This window comes from Emys orbicularis, chromosome 1, assembly GCF_028017835.1.
Source record: "Emys orbicularis isolate rEmyOrb1 chromosome 1, rEmyOrb1.hap1, whole genome shotgun sequence".
Taxonomy (NCBI): Eukaryota; Metazoa; Chordata; order Testudines; family Emydidae; genus Emys; species Emys orbicularis.
The window spans coordinates 151,782,229-151,800,507 of record NC_088683.1 but is presented as its reverse complement, the minus strand read 5'-3'; the positions used below and the strand labels follow the sequence as shown (position 1 = coordinate 151,800,507).

The window sequence follows — 18,279 nt, the reverse complement described above, 5'->3', positions numbered from 1 at the left end:
TGCCTAGGGGGAGGGCACTTTCTACTCTTAACCCCTCTCTTCTTCCCCATAGCGCTCCAGGAACACAGGATGGGCCATGGGCTCTTTGCCCATACTCCCTAACATTAGGTCCCCCTCCTGAGGATGGGATAGTATAGGGACCCATCTGAAGGGAGTGGCATGCTTCCGAGCAGCAGGGAAGAAGGAAACACTCATCAGCAAGGGTTGGGCAAGTGGAGTCAGCTGCAGGCCCCCATATATTATATACATATTGTATATTTTTTCAATGTTGTCATTTGAGGTTTATTCTTGTCTGATGCAAAAAAAAAACAAAAAAACCCTGCAGCTTGTGTCGCTTTGTAAAATTGTCAATAACCCTAAATGAGTGAAGGAAGGAGGGAATGAGGTGGATTTTAAAATAAAAGGATTTAAAAGAAACAGACTCAAGGCCTCTGGGATTCTTCATTCTGAGAGGCAGGGGCTAGAGTGGGTGCTTGAAGGGCAGCAGTTAGCCCTATAAGCCCTCTTGACTGGCAAAATGACATGATTTTCCAAACCTCCATTGAGGTAGCTGAAAACCACAGGCATTTTGTCCAAGGCAGGGCCTTAGTTTTAGGCAGTCTGGTCCCCCTGCAGTGGGTTCAAGGAGGTTGTGGGATTAGTCCCTCAGATACAGACAGATCTGATGTTTTCAATTTATAGTCTTATTTTTTTCATACACTGAGTGTATTAACAAATCCCTCAACTTCAACACCTGCATCCACCCTCTAAATGACATTCACAGGCACAAAACAGTATGTTTCACACACCAGGCATCCAGCTTGGTTTTTATATCTACTGTTCCTCATGTCACAGTACCTCCAGCAGAGGAAGGCAGAGCTGGGCCCTTGCAGGCTCCTTCCCTGCCCCTGCAGAGAACAGACCTGAGAGAGGGATAGATGGGGCCTATAGTAACACAAGCTGCCCAGGCCAGAGCTCCCCCTGCCAGGATGCATCCTGCTTCTCTCGATACATAGGGCTGAGTTCTAACACCCTGCCCTGGCCTCTCTTCTAAGGAGGAGAGAAAGGCAGAGTTAATTGCTCAGCTGTATGAGTCTTTCCACAGGTGATTGCTCCCCTAAGGAGATGATGTAAGATGCCTGCTAAGTACCATGCACTAGGATGTCTATCAGTCAGGTTTGGAGAATCCTTTGAAAGAAGACAGTGTAGGGGGTAGGACTCTATGTAGACACCCTGACTATGTGCAGAATCCCAGAGAGTAGCTGAAGGCCTTATCGCAAGATCTCCGTTTGCTGCATGATTTCTGCAGATTTGTTTACTCTCCCTGTCCACTGACTACATGTCCAGCTATGTCCATAGGCCAGGCCCAAGAAGAGTGGAACTCCTGGGGCTGTTAACTATACATGTACTTTCTAGTGATGGGGATGGCTAGCTGGGGACACTGGAAGGGCTAAAATATGCACTTGCTTAATTGGCATCCTGCCTCCCTTTATTTTGTTTTATAGAATTATAATTTATTTATCCTCCTTTATCTCTTTCCCCACTGAACTCCATGCCCTTGTGCTTTGCAGTAGGAGCCCCCATTGCACCTATTCTAGCTGGTTTACTGCCACCTCAGAGCATCAGACCACTTTCTGGAGGTTGATGCTAGAGGTCACGCACCATCCAGAACCACTGCCCGGGCCTGAGAGCACTGCATCCTGTCAGCAGACGGTAGACTGCCACACACAAGGTCTTCACCACACAGGCCTCCTGCTACAGAGTGAACAGCACTACCTTGTGGAACAGGAAAAACATGTCAAGTCACAAGACTTTAGCTCTCCCATGCACAGCCAGCAGCCTCAACAAGGGGCTGGTGCATTTGTGCAGGGTCACACTTTGGTGGCTAAGTGGATGATCAGTTCATAGGTAGCCATCATGATAGCTGTGTTGGGGATCTGGCGCATCATCTGGGCCAGGAGTCCTCGGTACAGAGCCAGGGGTCCCTCTTCTTGGACCACCAGCCGCAGGGTCTGCACAAAGGAGCGATAGCGGGACCCTTCTTCCCGCAGCCGTGTCCGGACAACCTCTGGGAAAACAAAGGGATGGGATGTTAGCAGAGTCACCCTCCAAGCCAGGCCTCTCCCAGCAGGAGGGTGGTGGAGGGGAGGATGGAGCTGCTCACCGTGTGGGTACGCAATACATGAGGCACATGTCTTGGAGATGGCAGCAGCTGCCATGAGTCCAAAGAAATCACGGCTGTTCGGTGCAAGGGCAAAGGCTGTTGGGAGGAATGGCTGCTGCTCCCTCAGCTGTTGTTTCAGCGCCTCATAGATGACAAAATGGATGACGGTCTCGGAGACTCCAGCATAGGAGGCACTGATTCCACGGTAAAATCCCCGCAGGCCCTCAGTGCGGTACACTCGTATGGCACACTGGAGAGCGTTACTGTGCTTCTCCCCACTTGCCCTGCAGAGACCAAGGGGGGATTATAATCACCCACACACAACTCTGCCACTGCCCCTGAATACTGATCAACAGCACATCCCCCACACCCCTTGTTATTCCTGGCCTGGGTACCTCGCAGCTGCGTTTGGAAGATCACTAATAACTGCTACTTTTCCAGTGTCCTGAAAGCACACATTCTTGTCAGTGGGTCACCCCCAGCCCCATGCAGTCTGTGTGCATGCGCTACCTTCCTTACCTGGCTTCCAGCTGCATCCTGGTTTTCACCAGCCAGATGGGATTGGTAAGTGTGGCAGAGGTGACCCCTAGGAAGTAGACGGTCAGAGGTCATGACAGATACCAGAGTGGGGCTACACAGTTTGTGGGGAGTTACTGGTAGGTTAGCTCTTTGAATGATAGTTAATTTGCAGCTGTTTACCAATTTGGGCATAGTTTGGGGGTCCCTTGGAAGTGAAGAGTTCTAAGGTGAAGCCTGTTGGGCTCTGCTTCCCCTTACTGGGAGCCACCCCTCCTATGCACACCTTTGTATTTGGCACTGGTGCAACCACAGCTGGAATACTGTGTCCTGCTCTGGTGTCCAATTAAATTGGAGCGTGCTCAGAGAAGAGTCAGGAGAACGATTAAAGGATTAGAAAACTTGTTTTACAGTGAGTGATCCAAGGAGCTCAATCTGATAAGCTTAACAAAGAGTAGGTTAAGGGTGACTTGATCACAATTTATAAGTATCTACATAGGGAACAAATATTTAATAATGGGCTCCTCAGTCTGGCAGAGAAGGGACCAATGGCTATAAATTGAAGCTAGACAAATTCAGATGGCAAATAAGGTGTAATAACCATGAGGGTAATTAACCACTGGAACAATTTAGCAGAGGTCCTGGTGAATTCTCCATCACTGACCATTTTTACATCAAGATGGGACGTTTTTTCTAAAATGTGTGTTCTAGGAATTATTTTGGGGACATTCTGGCCTGTGTTACACAGGAGGTCAGATGAGATGATCACAATGGTCCCTTCTGGCCTTGGAATCTATGAATCTCATAGGCCTTTCATTATAGCCTCATTTCCCCCACCCCTGGTGCCTGGAACCAGAAAGAAGGAGGCTGAACCTGGAATGAGAGGCAGGAAACAATGAGACTTGCTGAGAATGGAGGGTCTCATTAGAGAAAGGGAAGACAACAGAAGCAGGAAAGGCAGTGAGACTGTTGAGGTTGTGTGGGGGGATTAAGTTACCTGGCTCCCCTGTAGGGAGCCCTGTTTCCCAAGGCAATCAAAGAGCTAATGTAGTGATACTCAGACTGAGGCTTGAGAGCCACAAGTGGCACTGTAGGGTCTCCTGCAGCTCTTTGCAGCACATCATATTAAAACACTGATTTAATTATTAACCAATCAGGATGCTTTTACTAGGTTATTAACCAATTGTGGTCGATAAAATAATAATACTGGGTCACTCATTTTGCTGTGACAATTATATCTATCTATCTTACAAAAACTAAATATTTCCCATCATACTGTTTAAATATGAATCTACAGCACTATAGTAAATGAAATGATGAAGTGGCTTTTCTGGGTAATGTCGATCGCTAATTTGGCTCCTGAACCCCACTCAGGTTTGAGTATCACTGGGCTAAGGCCTAGATCATTGACACTGAACAGCGACTTCAGGTGAATTAAGAGAGAGATTGTTTCTGTTGTATTTCACTGACCTGGGAAGCTGCTGCAGCAGGATGGGGTGGGAGAAAGGAGAAAGAGCTTCAGAAGGGCTAACAAAGAAATGAGGTGATTATGTGAATGAGAATGGCCTGAACAGTGACACCAGATGGTCAAATCCCCTCATGTTTACAGGGATCCCAGGCTGAATGGGCCCTCTGGTCTAATCTGGCATGGGAGAAGCTCACCTGCACAGACTGCCGAGAGCACATGAACTTTCTTGGACTCGGGTACGAAGACAATATTGAGCTTCTCCTTAGCCCCAGCATAGGCAGCAAAATAGATGGCCCTGGTTGGGGAAGAGACATACACGTGCAGTAGCAGTCCACCTGAAAGGAGCAACTGAAGCATGAAGGGACCTTGTTTCCACATAACTTACCCCAGACAGACCCTGCACTGAGGATACGTCATACAACAGCCACACGTGGACACCAGGTGTCACCCCGAGCCTCACAAGGCATGGTGAGGGGCCTCCATTGAATCTCCCCATGGAGGTGCCAGAGACTGCACTGTATCCGGGGCCTGGACATTGTGGGGAGGTGGGGCAGTGACTGGTAGGACCCTAGGAGAGTGTACCCTAGCGAGACCCTAGGGGAGGGGGGGAGGAGGGAGAATATCTTCACTGAGTGATTCTTACCTGGAGGGGGCGACTCCAACAAGGTTGGGACCCAGGCCTCGGAAGAGGGAGCGGATTCCTTCCTTCTCCAGGATGGCCCTGTGGAAGAAAGGAATAAATAAAATCAGAGAAGGAGTGGGACCAGGCTGTCTGCTCTCCTAGTCCTCCTTCCCCTCCGTATGTCCCTACCAGCCCTTCCCCTTTCTCTACATCTCATTCTCTCTGCATCTCTCCCTGGCCTCCTTCCTCTCACTCCTTTCCTCCACATTTCTCTTGCTCCCCTCATTTTCTGTTCATCCTCTTCTTCACTCTCCCCTCAGTATTTCTTCATTTCCCCCAATTTACCTGCACAATCCAGAATCTGTTTATTCACCACCAGCTGTGACCTTTGTCCCAGCCCCAGCAGCTGCCTCTCAGGGCTTGCCTTCATTTCAGTGCTGCACTGGTGCAGCTGTGCCACTGTAGTGCTTTAGTGAAGCTGCTACTATGCCAACCGCAAGAGCGTCTCTCATCAGCGTAGTTAATCCACTTTCGTGAGAGGCAGTAGCTACGTCGATGGGAGAAGCTGTCCTACTGTCACAGTTCTGTCTACACCTGGGGTTAGGTCGGTATAACTGTGTCACTCAGGGGTGTTCAATACAGGTCTATAGTAAAGACCTGGCCTCAGACTCACAAGGTATGTCTACACGGCAATCAGACACCCATAGCTGGCCCCTGCCAGCTGACTCAGGCTTGTGGGGCTCTGGCTAGGGTGTAAACACTCCAACTCAGGCTGCAGCCCAAGCTCTGGGACCTTTCCACCACACAGGGTCCTACAGCTGAGACTCCAGCCCAAACCTGGACATCTACACTGCAATTAAACAGCTCCATGAGCCCAAGTCAGCTGGTATGGACCAGCTGTGGGTGTCTGACTGCAGTGTAGACACACACATAGCTGAGAGAGACAGGAAGCACACTAATACACATCCTGTGCCCTGAAGCCCTTTCCTCCCATGGCTTTCATCTCTAAGTTCCACTTCCATTCCCCACCCTTCTCCAATTGCTGGCTGGCTCTCCCAGCCTGAACCCCTCATGCTGCTAAGTTGCACATGCAAGTAACCCCTGTGATATTATTGACATGAACTGTGACCATATAGATCATTGTTACAACCAGGGTCCTATGGTAGCACCAGGTTTTGTACAGAGGAGGTCAAGTGGGGTGTTCATGGAAAGGTTGTAGTTTGCTGGTTATGATTATGCTGTTTGTATGTGTGTATCATTTTTGTATTTGAAGTTATGAATATTGGCTATGTACTTGTATCTCAATGTGTTTGATTCTAAGTAGCCTCGGTGAAGCATTTGGTCAGCTTCTTGAGAAACTGAGAATAGTCCTAAGTGCCCAATCAAGGAACACTTAACTGACAATGGACTTTGGGAGCCACCAATCCACATCTGAGCTTTCCTGGGAACATTCAAACTAACATGTAAACAATGGCGTTGGCCTGCAAAAAGCTGAATCATTCATGGACATGTGACTTGCCCAGGTGGCTACAAACTCCATCTTGTTGCTGTGATTTTGCACAGGAGAACAAAGGGGTTTCTGCCCACAAGAGGAAGAATATAAAAGGCCCTGGAAACCCCTCCATTTTGTCTTCAGCTGGCTCAAGGGATGGCCTCTCCACCCCAAAGAGATGCCTGAAAGAAACTGGAACAAAGTAACTACGGGCATGAGAGTGATTGCTGGACCCAGACTAGGAAGTAGTCCAGTCTGTGAAAGAGGCTTATTGGAACATCTCTGGGGGTAAGATTTCATCTGTAATCAGTTTCTTAATGTATTAGGCTTACACTTGTGTGTTTTGTTTTATTTTGCTTGGTAACTTACTTTGTTCAGTATGTTATTACTTGGAACCACTTAAACCCTACTTTTTAATAATATTTAATAAAATCACTTTGCTTATTAATTAACCCAGAGTAAATAACGGATACCTGGGGGAGCAAACAGCTGTGCATCTCTTTCTATCAGTGTTATAGAGGGTGGACAATTTATGAGTTTACCCTGTATAAGCTTTATGCAGAGTAAAACGGATTTATTTGGGGGTTGGATCCCACTGGGAGTTGGGTGTCTGGGTGCTGGAAACAGGAGCACTTCTTAAGCTGTTTTCAGTTAAGTCTGCAGCTTTGGGGCATGTGGTTCAGACCCTGGGTCTGTGTTGCAGCAGATTGGCATATCTGGCTCAACAAGACTGGCAGGGAAAACGGGCTCAGAGGTAGTCTCAGCACATCAGGTGACAGTCCCAAGGGGGTCTCTGTGACCGAACCCGTCACAACCCCCTCCCCAGCTCACCTCATTAGCTGGAGCACGCCAGGGGAGGGTAAGGCTGGACGCACAAACCCTCCATTCAGCCCCTGCAGCTGCACCTCAGGGAGGCAAAGAGGGCGCAGGGTCAACGAGGATGACTGTAGACGTGTCTTCACCACTTCCAGGGGGCAGGTCAGGATGGCTCCAGCTGTACCGCCACATCTGGGGAGACAGTGAGGGCAGATTGGCATGAACAAGGGTTACTCCTCAGGAACTGGGAGCAGCAGCTCTGATATCCCCTGCATTGTTTCCCTGTTGTCCAGGCCTTCTGGCCTTCGTCACGTAGGGCCTCTGGCTCCAGCACTGATTAACACGTTGGTTCCAACAGCTCCTGGCCAGCCCTGTTCAGGTATCAGGACGCAGCTTGTCTCAAATGCTAAGTCCAGGAGGAGGACTCAAACTCACGACCTTTGCACCGGAGCTGCCCACAGCAAATAGCTCAGCTGCCCAGTCCCACCGCAGGACTTTGCTGATGATGTCAGCAGCTGACTTAACAGCCCTGAAGAGGGTATGGTCTGCAGGTCCCCGAAGCGGATTCAGTCCCTGCATTAGCAGGGCAAGTGTCCCCCCCCCACCCCATTCTGCACTTTGTCCACATGCCTCAGCTTGCCATGGAGGAACCCTCTTTCGATCTGGAACCCATTCACTTCTGGGCAATTGCTGAAGCTGCCACTGAAGGAGCCAGTTAGTAACAATTGCACTTGTCCCACCAGGGCCTGGGCTGACACCCACCAAACTCGTTTATAACATAAAAGCCACTAATGGCCATCAAATGGGAAGACTTATCTCACTATTGACCCCCGGGGCCAGACTGGATCTGGTGCCCTAGAGACCTTTCTCCAGTCCCTTTGAGGCAGACAGACCCCACAACATAAGGCCAGACTAGAATCAGAAAAATCAGAAGGCCCCATAGTCTGTGCCCATGTTTTGTCCATTCAGGGCCTTTGGCCGAGGGCTCTGGTCTAACATAACCAGCCTGGCTGGTTTGCAGCCCCAAAAATTTGTTTACAGAGATGAATTCTAGCTGGTGACCCTCGCCCTTAGTAGTGGTGGGTGGGACAAGGGAGGTTGAGAAGCTGACAGATTTTTCTTGGGATTGGGAATTTAAGTCTCTTTCTCCAAGTACCTGAACATTTTGCCCTCCACTTTGTGTCCAAAGGGACATGGAGGGTAAAATTCTAAGCAGAGGTCCCAAGGAGAGAGGCAGCGTGCCGGGTATTTGAGGTAACAGCCTAAGAGATCTTCAAACTGATAATTATAGAGGAAAAAGTTACCCAGCAAGGTCACAGCTGGTGTGGGGAGCCTCAGAGTGGGAAGCAGAGAACAGTCTGATAGAGCTGTGTGGGGGCAGAGGAATGCAATAGCAGGGCGTCTGATCTCTAACTGGAGTTCTGAATAATGGTCTGACACAGTCGGTGCAGCTCAGAGACACCCCCTCTCCAATCTTGTGTAGTTAAAACCACTTATATCCTTCACTTCTGGACTATTATAGTTTGCTGTTATCACAGGGGCAGGAAGAGGCTCTCGAAATCTATTGCAGTGAACTCCTGCAGCTGAAATGGTTAAAAACTGTAATGACATCAAATGCAGATGGCAACTCCAGCAGTGAGCAGGGCTGCCCCATTGCATCAGTACTGCACTCTAGCCCTGTCTTCCTATATTATATTTGGCTTGATAAGAAAGGTCCCTCGTCAGAGGGTCTGGACACCTGATGTCTTTCAGTGTCATCAGTCAATATCTGCAATTGTCATCAGTAGCAGTTACAGCTGGCAGGAGCCCGGGGATTGGACACAATTTAGCTAGAGAGCTAGTATCAGGTTCAAAAGGCAACTCTGTGACAAATACTGAGGATCCCAGTTCATGGTGGTGTGGAGAACTCAGCTGAATAGCCTGACAACAGATGGGACCCAAAAGACAACCCCACCTGGGTCCAATGTCAGATCATTGAGCGTTGTACAGGCTGGAGGGCTCGGAAGTAAATCTTAGTATCAGAGCAAGGAGTTAAATAGCAAAAGGCACATGGGCAAAAATAAAACCTATCAATGCGTCTATACCAGGGGTCGGCAACCTTTGAGAAGTGGCATGCCAAGTCTTTAGTAATTTAAGGTTTCGCGTGCCAGTAATAAATTTTACATTTACAGGGCCCCCCCGACAGAACCCCAGACTGGCAGCAGGCTGAGCGGGGCCGGCAGCAGGGACCCCGGCTGGCAGGGGCCGGCGGACGGAACTCCAGACCGGCAGCAGGCTGAGCGGCTCAGCGTGCTGCCAGTCTGGGGTTCCGTCTGCCACCTGCGCTGCTGGTCTCAGGTTCTGTCCGCCGGCCCCGCTCAGCCCGCTGCCAGCCCGGGGTTCCGTCCATCCAGGCCGGCAGCGGGCTGAACAGGGCCGAGACCCCAGCTGGCAAGGGGCTGGCGGACAGACCGGCAGCGGGCTGAGCCCCTCAGACCACTGCCTGTCTGGGGTTCTGGCCGCCGGACCCGCTCAGCCGGGGTCCCGGCTGCCAGCCCTGCTCAGCCCACTGCCGGCCAGGGGTTCCATCCATTCAGGCCGGCAGTGGGCTGAGCGGGGCCGGGACCCCGGCGGGCAGGGAGCCGGCGGCCAGAACCCTACACTGGCAGTTGGCTAAGCGGGGCCGGCGGACGGAACCCCAGACCGGCGGCGGGCTGAGTGGCTCAGCCAGCTGACGGTCTGGAGTTCCAGCCGCCGGCTCCTGCGAGCCGGGGTCCTGGCCGTTGGTCCCGCTCAGCCCGCTGCTGGCCTAGGTTTCCGTTCACCCAGGCAGACAGCGGGCTGAGCGGGGCCGGCGGCCGGGACCCCTGCTGGCAGCAGCGTGCGAGTAAAAAATCGGCTCGCGTGCCACCTTCGGCACGCGTGCCATAGGTTGCCAACCCCTGGTCTATACCAAGTTAAGAAGCCTGAAGGCAAAAATTAGGTGAACTAGAATGCATGGCCATGGAAGAGGAGCTTATTGTCAGAAGCATTACTAAAACACAGATGACTTACAAATCAATGAGATACCACAAGTTAAGGCTAAGATTATGTCACAGAATCTGTGACTTCCAGAGATCTCTGTGCATTTTCTGTTTCAGTCCTGCCGTGGGCAGACTCTGCAGCTCCCAGCCACCGTGGGTGGGTCCCCAGAGCCGCAGCAGGGGTGGGTTCTGGATCCCCCACTCCCTCCCTCCCCATTTTGTCACAGTTATTTTTAGTAAGAGTCAGGGACAGGTCATGGGCTTCTGTTAATTTTTGTTTATTGCCCATGACCTTCACTAAAAATAACCGTGACAAAATTTTAGCCTTAACCGTAGTACCTGGCTATGAACTATATGCAGAGGACAGAAGAGGTGGTAGAGGGGAGTGAGCAGTGCTAGACCCAATAAATTCCACTATGATAAACTAATCTGTATGGATGCAAATCCCAAGACATAGGAATACAAATATATAAGCAGGGTTTCACTCCCTGCCTGCAGATCAGTGAAAGGTTTTTGAGTGCAGTGGTGAGTGAGATCACAGAGGCAACAAAGTCCAATAAAATGGGTGATTTCAACTGGGGAAATGTTACAATGGGACAAGGTTTAGAGAAGCAATTTCTTGGTACTTTAAAGGATTACTTCTTGGAATAGCTAGTGCTACAGCACACAGGAGAGGCTATTCATAACTTAGATGTATGTAACACACAATTTATTCAAGTAATAACTGTAGTTGAGTCCCTTAATACTAATGACAGCAATATCATCCTAAGGGGAGCAAAGATACTAAGAACTTGCATAGTGATGCTGTACTTTAGAAAGGAGAATTTAAAAACAAAAGTGAGGAAGCTAGTCAAAAAGGCCACAAGGTCAAAAGCAAAGAAATTAAAATCCTTAGGTGAATTATAGAAGCTGCTTACGCAACCATAAGGGAACCCCAAATGAAATGCAGATCTGTATACTGGTATAGCTAAATGGCAAGGCTCAAGAGGTCAGGGCGCTAAGGAACAAAAGATATTCTAACAATAGCATAGCTCCAGTACTAAATGGGGATGGTAAAATGATTCATAATTATGCAGAAAAGACAGAAGTGTTCCATAAATATTTCTGTTCTGTGTTTGGAAAGAAGCAGGATTATGTACTCCTATCACGAGAATGGCAAATACCTTCTAGTCCTTTAGTAATTAAAGAGGATGTTAAATACCATCCACTAGAGACAAAAATTTTAACATCAGCAGGCCCAGATAGCCAATTCATTTAGGATACTTGGGTGCAGGTTGAGGACATCTCTCACTCTCAGAGGTTATCTTTTAATAAATTTTTGAACATCAGGGAAATTCCAAAGGACTGGAAGCATGCTAATGTTGTGCCAAAATTTAAGAAGGGCAAGGGGATAGCCTGGGATACTATAAGCTGGTTAGCCTGACATCAAACCTGGGCAAAATAAGGGAAAAGAGGATATGGGATTCAATCAATAAAGAATTAAAGGATGGGAATTTAATGTCAATCAACATGGTTTTATGAAAAATCATTTGTCAAACTAACTTGCAATCTCATCAAAGGATGAAATCAAGTTTGGTTGATAAAGGTAACTAATAGTCAGACTTTTGTAAGGCATTTGACTTAATACCTGACATTCTGATTAAAAAATTAGCACTGTATAGTACCAAAGCACGGGTTAAATGGATTAAGAACTGACTAACCAACAGATCTCAAAAAGAAGTTATCTATGGGTAAATTGTGTCTAGTGGGGTTCTGCAGGGATTGATACTATTGGCCTGATGCGGTTCAATATTTTCCATCAATGATGTGGAAGTAAATATAAAATCACTGCTGATAACATTTGCAGATAACACTAAGACTGGCAGTGATGAATAATGAGGACAGGCCAGTCACAGAAAATGATCTGGATTTTTTGGTAAACTGGGCCCATTCAAACAAAATGAATTTTAATACAGCTTTTGGCTGTATCTAGAAAAAAGAATGCAGGCCATACCTACAGAATGGGGGACTGTATCCTGGGGATGCCATAACCATGAAAAGGATTTAGAGGTCACTGTGAACCAACAACTTAACATGCACTCCCAGAGAGATGTTGTGGTAAAAAGGTCTAATACGATCCTAGAATGTGTAAACAAGGAAGTAGTCAGTAGGAACAGGGAGTGATTTTACCTCTGTATATGGCATTGGTGAGACTAATACAGGAATAGTTCATCCAATTCTGGTGTCCACATTTTAAAAAGGATGTTGAAAAATCTGGAGAGGGTGCAGAGAAGAGCCACAAAAATGACTCAAGGGCTAGAGACAATGCCTTACAGTGAGAGACTTAAAGAGATCAATCAAAAAGAAGATTAAGATGTGATTTGATTACAGTGTCTGTACCTTCATGGGGAGAAAATACCAGGTACTAAAAGTCTATTTAATCTAGTGGAAAAATGCCTAAAAAAATACCAGGGGCTGGAATTTAAAGCTGGACAAAAATGCAAATTAGAGCCGAGGCACAAACTGTTAGCAGCAAGGGTGATTAACCACTGGAACCAACTACCAATGGAAGTAATGGATTTCCCATCTCTTGATGTCTTCAAATCAAGACTGGATGCCTTTCTGGAAGATATGCTTTAGTCAGTTTGGGCTCAATACAGGGGCACGTACATGTAATGGTATGGCCTGTGTTCGCAGGAGGTCAAATTGGATTTTGGCCTTACAATCAATGAATCGGGTAAGGAGGTTAAGGATATTGTAAAGAAGCAATGCAGTTTCTTTGCACGAGTCTTTAACAGAGGATGTTGGGGCGATATCCACCACAGACCTGCTCTTTTGTGGTAACAAAGCTGAGGCACTGCCAGAAACTGATGTCTCAAAAGAGGAGATGCTGGAATAAACTGATAAATTAAAGAACAAGTCACCAGGAATAGATGGTGCATCCATGGATTCTGAGGCATTTAAGAATGAAGGGGCTGAGTTGTTAATGCAACCTAATTAAAATCAGCTACTGTACTGTTATACCAATCCTCTGTACCAGGAAAACTGACTGAAATAATAATTATAAACCCTCTGTGTGAACATAAACAGGGACAAACCATCACAGCTTCTGCAAAGGAAAATCTGTTATTCTTTGAACTTATCAATAAAATAGCAAATTAAGGAGAACTGGCTGACGTAGCTTTCAAAAAGCCTTTATCAAAGGCCCTCACAAGAGGCTGTAAAGGAAAGCAAGCAGCATGGGGTGAGAGGAGAACTTCTGTCATAGAATGGAAACTAAGAGAAAACAGCCAATTTCCATCATGGCAAAAGGTTAGGAATGGGCTTCCTTGTTCTATACTAGGATTGATATTGTTTAGGTAATGATTTGGAAAGCAGGGAGGGGTGAACAGTGAGGTGGCAAAATTTGTAAATGACAATTATTTAGATTAGTCAAGACTGGAGAAGACTGAGGAACTTCAGAAGGACCTAACCAAGTGAGGTGAATAGGCAAAACAAAAGTAGATTAGATTCAGGCATGACAAACGCAAGGCAATGCACACTGCAAGGAATCATCTGGATTCCTCCTACACCTTATTGGGTTCTCAATTAACTGTAACCTGGGTGTCCTTGTGGTCAATAAAAACCTCTGTTCCATGGGCTGTGGCAATCAAAAATTCCAACAAAATGTTACGATGCAGAGGAATGGGATGGAGAATAATACTGGAGCTATTCCAACACCTTTATAAAAGCAATGGAATGCTCTCACATAGAACAACACTGTGTTCATCTCTGGTCATCCTCTCTGGAAGATGACATAGATGGAACAGAGACAGGGTATGGAGATGGGGAGCAAAAATGGTGTGAGGCCTGGAGAGGATTAGGAGGCAAGACTGAAAAGACTAGTTTAGAGAGACTAAGAGGGGATATGATAAAGGTATACAAAATAACAATGGGAACTGAGAGGGTAGATGGGGTACTCTTTACTCTCACAATGAAAGGCAGCAAATTGAAAATCAATAAAACACTTCATACATGCATAATTAGCCTGAGGAATTCATGGTTACAAGATAATCAGAGTTCAAGAGCTTAATGGGATTAAAAAGAAGGAGCTGACATTTATATGGATAATGAGAACTCCAGTTACATTAGTAAGGATTAAAACCTCCAGACATTTGGAAAGGATATAACCTCTCCCATTCAGGGGAACAAGCTGACCTCTAGCCATTGGGGTCAGGAGGAAACTTTCCTGGGGGGAGAGGAGGGGAAGATAGGTTATTCCATCACTGCCCCCTGCCGGGTTTCCTGACCCTTCCTCTAAAACTGCTGGTATTAGCCACTATCAGACACAGGTCACTGGACTAAACAAACCATTGGTTGGACTCAATCCGGCAGTTCCCATGAGATACAGTTGCTGAGCTCAGTGAAATATTAGGGCAAACAGAAACAGGATATCTGAATATATAATAATAATTTGCTCTTTGCTGGCACCAGTAATTGGAGCATTACAAAACACTTTAAAACATTAATAATTTAGGTCTCACCCTCACCGTATCAGACAAATAGCTACTATTTACCCCTCTCGTATAAAAGGGGAAAATGAGACAAAGAGGTGGGAAGGGACTTGTTTAAGGTCACACAGCCAGTCATTGACAGAACTGGGATTAGATCACCCTCCCCCCATCCCAATCCACCTATTCCCGTAGCTGGGAACAAAACCTTGATTCTTGACTCCCAGGCCTCCTCTAGCCACTAGTGACCAGACCCCATTCTCTTCTAATATTAGCCAAGTGCAAAAGCTGCAACACAATTTAAAACAGAAGCTATGCAGGAATTTGTCCTTTATTTTGCTAATCAGAGGGTTTATTCTTGGGGAGCAGCCAAGATGTCCCTGGACTGACTATGCTGAGATGAGATGATCCAGTTCTCAATCCCCAACTCCCCTCAACCTCTGCACCCACACATTTCCTGTTGAATTCAGGTGGGCGATCTAGGTGGAAAAACTGGCCTAGCAACCAAGCAGCCTCACTCTCTAAGGTTCTGTTCTACACAAATACAGTCCTAGCAACTTGCACAAGGTACTACATGCACGTCCAACATGATTAAGCCTGCACTTGAGACTGGAATAGGAGAATGTGGGTCAGGACTGAAGGGCATTGCCAGTAACCAGGGTGTGGGGAAGAATAGGCTTCTCTGCACGGAACCCTTTAGCATAGGGGTTCTCAAACTGGGGGTGAGGACCCCTCAGGGGGTCACGAGGTTATTACATGGGGGGTTGCGAGCTGTCAGCCTCCACCCCAAATGCCGCTTTGCCTCCAGCATTTATAATGGTGTTAAATATATTAAAAAAGTGTTTTTAATGTATAAGGAGGGGTCGCACTCAGAGGCTTGCTGTGTGAAAGGGCTCACCAGTACAAAAGTCTGAGAACCCCTGCTTTAGCAGCTGCTCTTGGGAGCCAAAATGTATGGAACTGGAATGTGTAGAGGCGGTGGCGCCTCTTTTCTCATGTTCCAGCCACCATGAGAGTGAGGGACAGAGGGAGATTCATGCAGAGAATCTGGGGCTCATATGTCCCTAATCCCACCCTGTGCTCCCCTCAGGAGAGGATGGAGAGAGGTGAGGGGATCACTGAAGGGGAAAAACACAGGATGAGGGTGTAATGTGAAAGTTGGGGAAACTGGAAACTCATGTCCCCATCTGGCCTTGAGAATGGGCAAGTCTGGGATTTGCAGGGATAACAAGGTTTTGCAGCCCAGAAGCGTGGGAGGAATCTGGCACTCAGGAGGGACAGCAGAGAAATACACAAGAATGTACCCCAGAAACAGAGGGCAAGGCATTTGGGAGAGGAATAGGTGAGACAAGTGTGTACCCCCAGAAGCGGGGTTGGGGTCAGGCATGTGGGGGACAACACCGATACAAGATTTCTGCCTTAGAGATGGGAAAGCACATGTGGGGGACACTCAGGAGAAGGCACAATAAGAGATACACAGTTGAACCAGCCCAGCAGAGAAAAGGAGATGATCCAGGTAATGGGGTAACAGATATAGGGATGGGTACCCCCCAAACTCCAGTTGATAGGACGACACAACGCAGAGAAGGGGTATCCCCAACTCTGTGCAGAATCATTTAGTCACTGCCGTGTGGCTCCCGGGGCGGGGACGGGAATTTCACATCCCAAAGCACAATGATGTCTGCAATCTGTGCCTGCCTGCAGCTGCCCCAGTAAGTTCTGCTGATTAGGGGAGGGGAGAGGAGAGAACTGTGACTAAGGACTCGGGGCAAAGAGCTCTTGAGCCCCATCCCCCTCTCTAGCCCCGTCCCTAGGAGGAGGGCCCTGCTAGCTCCCCTATCAGTGGTGTTGGTGGGTTGGGCTCTCCAGTCCCCTCTGGGTCCCGCCTGGGCTTCCTCCTGGCTGGTTTGCTCAGGCTAGGAGACTGGGCCACGTGCGCAGAAACAAAACTCATGCGTTTCCCTCCCTCGTGCCGTGCCGTACCGCAGAGGGGAATCTGCGGGCCAGGAACAGGGGGGCTCCCCGCACTGCAAGGAGGGAACCGGCCCGCGAGTCCCGCCCGCCTCAGGACCTCGCGCGCGCGCGCTCGCTCGCTCGCTCACCCTCCTGCGAGCAGGTGCAGCAGCGTGCTCCGATAGGGCATCACCACCGCGCTGTGCCTCTGCGGCGTCTGTCTCCGACCGGCAGGCGCCTGCCGCTCACCCCGGGCCGCACACGCAGCGCTCCGCTCCTTGCTTCCGCCCAGCGGCGCAGCCCCCGCCTCCCATTGGTCCCCGGCAGGCTCCCCTCCCGCTCCGCCGTGACGCAATGGCCGGCCGAGTAACGCGCCCCGCCCGAGCGGGAACAGTTTGTTCTGTGTCAGGTCAGGTGACTGACGTCGGAGATTTAGGATCCGCCTGTTCCGATTGCACCCCCCAGTACTCGCTGCCAGCCCGGCCCTGCCAGCGCCGAGCGCGGCTCGCTGGCCCAGGAGATCTCCAGCGTGGGAGGCGGAGAGTGGCACGCATGGGGCACACGTCGTGTGTGTGGGCGGCGGTGAATTGTCGGGCGGGTGGTGTTGCCAGCCCTCGCATGAGCAGTACAGGGCGGGAACGGGAGGGTGCTGCAGTGGATTTTTGGGGGTGGCGTGGGGCCGAGAAGAGTAGAAGCTGGGGGGAGGGTCTCCAGCAGATGGAGAGAGGGGCGCAGGCTGGGGGGTGGATTGGAAAGGGCAGTAAAACAGGTGGGTTGCCTGCGGAGCTCATATCTTAACCGTTAAGGATACAACATGTCTGAAATGCCCCTGTATGGTTTCCCTGCTTCCTTTCCATTTTTCTAAACTCTACCTCCGAGTGAAACGTGCCTGTTTCTTGTTTTTGTGTTTCAATCTAGCCATAGCTCCTGCAGAAAGATAGATTAACTGCAAGCTTCAGTACTCTCCCTTGCTTTCCCTGTATATCTAAGGGTACCAGCAACAAGTGATGATACAATTCTCACTCTCTCTGTAGCACCTTCCATCCCAGGAACTCAGAGGTCTTTGCAAAAAGCAATTCAGTATCACAACAAAAAAATCTCATTATCCTTAATGTCAAGATGGGGAAACGGAGCCACATAAAAGTAAAGTGCCTTGTCCAAGATCATATAGCAGGGAAGTGATAGAGCCAGAAACAGAACCCAGGTGTCCTATGTTCTATTCCCCATGCTCAATCAACCAAAGCCACAGTCTCTCTCTGCTAATATATAATTTTTATATGAAATCTGGCTAATACACACTAAAGGCAGAAAAGTTTCCTGAAAGGATTAAGTCCCTGGCTTTGTATGTAAAAGGTTGCCTAGACCTGATACTGCAGTTTGAACATCAATGTACATAGGAGATGAGAGCTCTTTAGCCCAAGAAATTGTGAGTGCTTCCACAGATGACTCTTTGTTTTATGGGTTTGAATTGATTCAGAATCTGCACACAAATCATATTCATCATAACACTGCCTTCTTATACTGCAGGTTTCAGGTCATCTGTGGGATTTGGGATACTCTTAGTTATTCTAATATCATGTTTCTCTTCATTGTGTTTTAATAGTGGCTGGTGCAGGTGCCAGCTTAGCAGCCTCTGGAGGCTGAATCTTCTGTACAGTGAGTATAGCCTGGGCAGAGGCAGGGCAAGCTCCCCATCCCTCAGTAACGTGCCTTAAGGGTGTCTACACAGCAATACGAGATGTAATTGCAGCATGGGTAGACATACATAACCTAGCACGGCTAAGAATAGCAGAGTCAT

At 48.4% G+C, this 18,279-nt stretch overlaps 1 protein-coding gene across 2 annotated transcripts; it reads right to left on the bottom strand.

The window, feature by feature from the left end:
* Positions 1–266: 266 nt before the first annotated feature.
* On the bottom strand, positions 267–16,765 carry LOC135878879 (solute carrier family 25 member 33-like). 2 transcript variants are annotated; one of them, XM_065404614.1, is made up of 7 exons: positions 16,631–16,765; positions 7,073–7,249; positions 4,771–4,848; positions 4,322–4,422; positions 2,663–2,729; positions 2,144–2,427; positions 267–2,047 (listed from the first exon to the last, which is right to left on the bottom strand). In XM_065404614.1, the coding sequence occupies exons 1-7, from the start codon at positions 16,669–16,671 to the stop codon at positions 1,851–1,853; spliced, it is 945 nt and encodes a 314-aa protein (XP_065260686.1). In that variant the 5' UTR covers positions 16,672–16,765; the 3' UTR covers positions 267–1,850. The 2 variants fall into 2 exon arrangements, with proteins under 2 accessions (XP_065260686.1, XP_065260677.1); XM_065404605.1 differs by having other exon boundaries at positions 267–2,427.
* Between the last annotated feature and the right edge of the window lie 1,514 nt (positions 16,766–18,279).